Genomic DNA, 6,632 nt, shown 5'->3' with positions numbered 1-6,632 from the left:
GGCGATCGACTCGCCGCGTCAGCAAGCGGTTCGCGGAGTGCGCGCGCCCAGGTGTAAGTGGTTTTGTCCGTCTACCGCCTTTCCGCTTCTTTCCTCCCTGCTTCTTCACAACTTTTTCGTTTCTTCTTCTCGTCTCGAGCGGTTGTGATCTTGTATCGATTTCGTTCGTTCGCTCTCTTATTATTATCGCGTTATCGTTCTCGATAACTCATCCCTTGTTCCCGATTTTTTCTCGCCGCTAAGGAATGATAATTTGATTCGTTAACTTATCGATGAACTTAATCGAACAATGTATATATATATATATATATATGTATAATTTTTATTTTTATCGTCGATATAGGTGTTTGACGTTGGACGGCAGGGAAGCACGGGTTTGTACGGGAAGCTTGGATAAATTGGCACATTACTCGATGATGCTGAAGGGTGAAATATTGCTGCTTCTTCACGTATTCTGCGATATCGGTAAATTTAAATCTCGTGGTTTATTACGGTTTTCGAGCACGCTTGAAAAAAATTTTGGAACAGTCGAAAGTGTGTCGTCCGCATGATAAAGGATTGCTGACGATAAAGAAAAAAAAAAAAGAAAAATTGGTGATTTCAGCATTGGCAGCACAATGCGGAAAAGTATGGCTGACAGTCTCCTCGCTGTGGAGACCAATCGCTGCCAGCGACAAGGTGGTCGACGCTGAGCTCGAAGTAAATTGGGACCTCGATTGTCCATCGAGTACTGGATACCCAGATACCATCAAGGTGTTCACTGCTGACCCAGCACATAGTAATAAGTTTTGTTTGCTTCTATTGAACGTCGTAACTAAATATTCAAGGCTTAGAATTACATTTCGAATAATCCATCTATCACTTTTTTCTGTTTCTTTCTTTTATTTTAATTTAAGCGCGTTCCGATGATAATTACTTTTGCTTGACGCATTCGAGCGAATAAAAACGTATATATATATATTTTCAATCTCATCGAGTAATTTATTCGAAAGTAATTTATATCGATATAGGCCGACGGAACCATTGACATCTCGTTTTCAGATAAAACGGTCAAGCCCAAGTTGACTTTGACTTCGCTGCAATACCCACGGGGTTACTATCGAACGAACATCACCGTTGGACGTCCACCGCTTCCGGGTGGATGGGACACCAAGGATGGCGCGACGCTTCCGGGTCCGCATTGCCTGAAGCACCACGCCGCCCTTTACAAGGATGGAGTGATCCTTACCAGCTCCTGTTTACAGATCTGGCCAACATGGATGTACGACTTGAGGTAATTAGATTTTTTAATGGAAAAAAATTATTTCTCGCCTGAAAACATTCGTCTCAATTTCCATTCGAATTCCAAAACTGATCGTCGAAATGATTTCTTCTCAGGAGACAATTAGGAAGACTTCCTATAGGGAGTTTAATGATCCCGGGCACGCATAATTCCGGATGTTACAAGCACGGCGACCTGACGAGACGAGACGCGTTTCAAAGGTACCTGTTGACGCAGGATCGCGACGTGTGGACGCAATTAGTGCACGGCATAAGGTATCTCGACGTCAGAGTCGGTTATTACCCGTCAATTCCCAACGGCACGGCCATCGAGGAGGGCAATCACATAAGCAGATTCTGGATCAATCATGATGTCATCCGGATCACCCCCCTCTCGGCCATCATCAAAGACGTGAGAAACTTTCTGAACGTCGCTAGGGGAGAGGTGGTCATCATGGACTTTCATAGGTAAATTGGCATACGTGGCGGCATAATGCAACACCGCCGATTCGGATGGATCGATAATGCTGGGAGAACGATTCGATGCTTGTGATGCAAATTGATTTCAAATTGCTATGAAATTGAGCGCGGTGGTCTACGTTCGTCTACGTATATCTCCAACTTAATCGCGCATATTTAACTATTGGAAACTGTACGATCCTCTCGTGGGAGAAGAGAGAGAGAGAGAGAGAGAAATTTATATATTTCTTCGCGTATCGATGCATGAGGGTATCGTTACAGTGTTTTATCGTTAAAATGAAACGACGTTCAACGGTTAGTGTTGTTTGCAGATTTCCCGTGGGATTCGAGGATAGACCTAGTAGGCATCGTCGATTGGCCATGATCCTTTTACGAGAATTCGAAGGACTGATTCTGAAACCAGATAGAGGAGTCGAAGGTCTGGGTCCGACCTTAAACGATATTTGGACCGGGGGGAAACGCTTGATAATATGCTACGGTGATAAGCATACCGTTAATGGTAAATTTATCATTATCTTATGAATTCGATGGAAACTCTAATAATTTCATTTCATTAGATTTCGTTTAAATTCGGATTCGTTTCATCGATATTTCTTTTATTTTCGATTAATATATCACTCCGCTTTATTTATCTCAGCAATTATCTCTGCGTCTTGTTTCAGAATACGATTGGCTTTGGCCAACGATGTCTCAGGCCTGGGGTAACCAACAGACGGTGGAAGGACTGTTCAAATACCTGGACAAAGTCATCATGGGTCCAAAGAAGTCTCGGAACAGTCAAAATCCGTTGTGGGCGGTGATGGCGGAGTTGACACCTTATCCGTTGGACATAATTTTCAATTTATCCGGCGGATTGCGGCAGATGGCCGACTCGGTGAACAGGAATCTCACGTACAAGTTCCAGGAGGAATGGTGGAAGGAGACGAACATCGTCGCGACGGATTTCTTCCTTGGAAATAATCTGATCGACGTGTCGATACAGTCGAACATAAAGAAGAGTAACATCGCCCAGTGGCGTTTGTAACGTGACATTAAATATCGCATAATCTACCAAAGATTTCACTTTAATTAGCTACTTTGCCGATGGGAGAAAATCGGTGTGGATCGGTTTGAAGTTTGCCGAACGTTTTTCTAGAAATGAAATATTACGAAAATGCCGAGAAGTTCCGAGGGGAATAAAATTGACAATAATTATTTTTTCTTTTCTTCTTCTTCTTCTTTTAAATAATTATAAATTACCGATTAATCGTTTCTTAGTAGATCGAGTTTATCGATCGACCGTGATAAAGAATCTTAGGATAATTGATGTAACAGATATGTAAATTAAAACCTTTTAAAACGAAAGCATCAATACATGTACCAATGAAAAAGTCACGTTTTTATCCCTCGTACAGTGTCTTGTGTCAAAAGTTTCTCGAAACCTTTGAACAAATTCATCCCAACGATACGAACAAACTTGCATCATAATCGAATAACTGTATCAGATTTCTAACTAGGCATCGAATTTAATATTCTAAAAATTTAAAGCAGCTAGATAAGCATCTACGTTTCTTATTTCTTATCATTTATCATCGTCACCGATAGATAGCCAACTTGCCGCAGGGAAGGTGAAAACTTTTTCGTGACGTTCGCAACATTTGTCGACATCGACACGGGCTCGACTCGATCGAAATACGGCAAAAATACGTTGCGCTGCCAACTACGTGTTTTACAATTCTCCAACTTTTTTAACAGTGTCCCGTGTAGAAAAATAAACGAGCCAGCTCGAAACAAATGCCGCTACGTTTCCGAAACGTGGCCCGGCCCCAAGAATCGGCGTGGCGCTTGTCGATTTGACTTCCAAATAGGGCTGTAGGACTCGAGATCACGTTCCAGGGACACCGGTTTTCGAGGCAGTCAGTCGTCTGGTAGCAACGAGCGACAACGAATCCATGCGAAGTGAATTTTAACGCGATTCCGCTCTCGACAACTTTCCTTTCGCGTATTTCGCGCTCGTGCTAACTTTCTAACGCCTCCCCACCGCCCCCTCTGTGCTTTGATACGTCGCATTCTCCTTTCCTTTTTTTTCTTTATTCGCGTTTTTTCCCCTTTTCTTTTCTTTTTTTTTTTCTTTTTTCTTCTTTCATCCGCTGTTCTTGTTCCCTTATCGCGACATTGATAAATGATCCACCTCCCGCGTGTTGAGAGAATGGCGCACGCGACTAAACGAAAGAAATATTAAGGGAACAACGAGCTACGCCCTCCATTCTTCGAGTTTTTCTTCTCGTTACGAAGCCAAGAACAATGGAGAGCAATCTTGCGAGAGAGTTGTGGGCAGCTTACGCCTGGTGGTCGTGCGTTCTCGTTCTGAAGATGAACGCCTTGACTTGGTTCACTGGGCGAATTCGAGCGACCAGACAGGTAAAAATGGATCTTTTGGATCTATGGATCTATCGAGAAACTGTTTTTTAATAACAGTAGACTTGGGTTTTAATGTAACGATGTTTTGATCTTTGATATAAGTTATAAGGTATATATATGTATATGGATAGGAAGTTTAGAATAAATGCTTGTGAAATACCTGTAGAGTATCATTTAGCATTCAAGGTATTCTAGTTTTTGTTGATTCTGGCATCGTTCAATTAATTAAAATCATGATCATAATTCTTGTTAAATCGAGAATGGGAGGTCAGACAAATAAATCTTTTTGTTACGTTTTCTTAACAAAACTATATATAACGCTTACTTTTCATTTGTATAAAACAGAGAAAATAATATATTATTTTGTAAATTTAAGATTTATTATTATCTCTTAATGTCACTTCTTGTTATCACGAGTGACACACAGTGGAAAACAAATGTTTCTCTTCTTATCAAATCTCAAACATGATCAGTTGTCATAACTCTTTAAAAATGATTCCAACGTTTCTCGTATTATAATTACAGAAAAACATGTCTTTTTTTATTTACATTATTTACATTATTCCGTCATTTATCACGATTGAGGCAATTCTCAATGAACTTAAGTGTCTGTTTATGTACAAATTTATGTTTCCCCGCAGAAAATTAAGACTGATTATTCAAGGAGAGCAATTTTAAAACTTGTTTCGTTCGATAAGAGATTTTTTCCTTCGATATAATATTATTTACGACTCAGTAATTGGAACGCCTCGGTTTAAACGATTTTTCACAGGTGATCCACAGCGAGGAGGATAGAAGATGGTTGAAAGGTACCGATATAATTTTATGCCCGACAGGAGGCGGACACGTGGACGTGGATCGCATTCGAAATGCACATCAACATGATCTCGAAATCGTGGTCCCTTATCTGTTAATTGCACCAATATGGTTGAACACGTCACCGTTGTTTCCTCTAGCTAGAATGATTTTGCCCGCTTTTGCGATAGTCAGCATATCGTACACGCTGCTCCACATGAGAATCGTGAACGTGCATCGTTATTGTAAAATTGTTCTGTCCACTTTGGAACTTTGCATTCTAATATACATGTCTGTTACCTCTCTTATTCATTACGCATGATTTGTAAAAATATATATTCTTAGAAATACGTTTTGATATTATATAAGCAAGTTCACTTTTTATAAATGAAAAGTGTATGATTTATTATGAATAAAAAATGCTGAATAAAGAGATGAAAATTGAATCTATATGAAAATTAACATTGTATGTGTGAAAAATCTCGTTATTTCGAGAAATAGTTATATCATATTTATATTTCCAATGAAATATAATGTGCTTATTCAATTTGTGTAAAAAACATTCGTTTTCGCGTTCAGTGCATATATAATAATATTTTATTATAAAAACAAGAAACAGATCTGGTTAATAAAGTAATAATCGGATTTTTTAATCAATCTTTTTAATTAATTTGTAATCTAGAATATTCATTTTCATTATTTCCTGAACAAAAAACAGTATAAATTAAATAAAATAAAATCAGAATCAGGAAATTCATTTTATGTAACGATTATTAAAGAAGTTAAATCTTTAATTCTTTCCAGTTTATAACTATTCATTACATATCATTGCAACTATCAATCTCGTGTTCTTGACCAGTTATAACATTATAACATGCTATTTTTTCAACGTATGAATCAACAATCGATAAATTAACATATAATCATCCATAAAAATTTTTTTCTTTTAAATACATTTGTTCCATTAACCAACGAAATTAAGACGACACGATGCGCTTTGAGAGATACGAGTCGAGAATCCTTCTGGTTCCCAATTCATAATTAGACATGAAAGAAACCGCAAAAGAAATTAATTATACCCATTGTTTCGCAGACAATGTATGCACATTGAACATATGCATTGGAGCGTGTTAATCGTGCATATCGAAGATTCGAATGGAAATTGAATCGGATATCATTGGTGTTTAATATCTTCGTTATCATTGGATTTAATTGATAAGTATTAGGTTTCGATAAATTACGACGCTTCGTTACATCAATAGTTGGTTATTAAGTTAATTTTGAGTGAGACTTGTTCGGATTCGTAGAACAGCACAGCAGTCGTGACTCAATCAGTGAAGAGGACGGTTTTAAGGTCTCGTTCTTATAAGGAATTTATGGTAAGTTTTTGTCTTTTCTATAATTTATTTAAGAATATCTAAAAATAAAAAATTTTTATAGAAATAACACACAAAACTTTTTATAGAAATTGCAAAAAGTATTGAAAAGTATTTCTTTTATGGTCTTTTTGATTATTTTTATGAATCTTTTGTAAAATTTTGAAGTGATATCAACTTTTTTTTTAACTAATTTAAATTATGCTAAATTTTAATTATAATTACAATTTCAATCTTACATTTTTTTTATTATTTATTATATCATTATTTTTTTTTTTTTTTGGAAAATTGGATATTTTTCAAAAATTATTTGAAAACGCA

At 37.4% G+C, this 6,632-nt stretch overlaps 3 protein-coding genes across 4 annotated transcripts in view; all 3 read left to right on the top strand.

Annotated features, from left to right (window-relative positions):
• The first annotated feature begins 6 nt into the window (after positions 1-6).
• LOC102674868 (PI-PLC X domain-containing protein 1-like) lies at positions 7-3,084 on the top strand. Its single transcript, XM_006612800.1, has 7 exons — positions 7-57; positions 344-465; positions 605-778; positions 1,042-1,273; positions 1,378-1,728; positions 2,052-2,239; positions 2,403-3,084. Exons 2-7 carry the CDS (start codon positions 414-416, stop codon positions 2,762-2,764), a joined length of 1,359 nt encoding a protein of 452 aa, XP_006612863.1. The 5' UTR covers positions 7-57; positions 344-413; the 3' UTR covers positions 2,765-3,084.
• Positions 3,085-3,205: 121 nt separating this feature from the next.
• LOC102674734 lies at positions 3,206-5,376 on the top strand. Its single transcript, XM_006612799.2, has 2 exons — positions 3,206-4,140; positions 4,913-5,376. Exons 1-2 carry the CDS (start codon positions 4,024-4,026, stop codon positions 5,255-5,257), a joined length of 462 nt encoding a protein of 153 aa, XP_006612862.1. The 5' UTR covers positions 3,206-4,023; the 3' UTR covers positions 5,258-5,376.
• A 677-nt stretch (positions 5,377-6,053) lies between these two features.
• Positions 6,054-6,632, top strand: part of LOC102674605 (NPC intracellular cholesterol transporter 1-like) — a 6,376-nt gene continuing 5,797 nt past the window's right edge. For both annotated transcript variants that reach the window (XM_006612798.2, XM_031509097.1), the window contains exon 1: positions 6,054-6,314. The gene's annotated coding sequence lies outside the window, so the exon portion shown is untranslated. The remainder of the gene's footprint in view (positions 6,315-6,632) is intronic.

Source organism: Apis dorsata, unplaced genomic scaffold (assembly GCF_000469605.1).
Source record: "Apis dorsata unplaced genomic scaffold, Apis dorsata 1.3 scaffold_127, whole genome shotgun sequence".
NCBI classification, from domain to species: Eukaryota; Metazoa; Arthropoda; class Insecta; order Hymenoptera; family Apidae; genus Apis; species Apis dorsata.
This window is presented reverse-complemented; position numbering and strand designations above follow the sequence as displayed.

Coding starts and splice junctions, on each gene's coding strand:
- LOC102674734 (XM_006612799.2), top strand. CDS start 4,024: ATGGAGAGCAATCTTGCGAGAGAGTTGTGGGCAGCTTACGCCTGGTGG. Junction 4,141..4,912: donor GAATTCGAGCGACCAGACAG/GTAAAAATGGAT, acceptor GATTTTTCACAG/GTGATCCACAGCGAGGAGGA.
- LOC102674868 (XM_006612800.1), top strand. CDS start 414: ATGATGCTGAAGGGTGAAATATTGCTGCTTCTTCACGTATTCTGCGAT. Junction 779..1,041: donor CACTGCTGACCCAGCACATA/GTAATAAGTTTT, acceptor TCTCGTTTTCAG/ATAAAACGGTCAAGCCCAAG. Junction 1,729..2,051: donor GTCATCATGGACTTTCATAG/GTAAATTGGCAT, acceptor TGTTGTTTGCAG/ATTTCCCGTGGGATTCGAGG.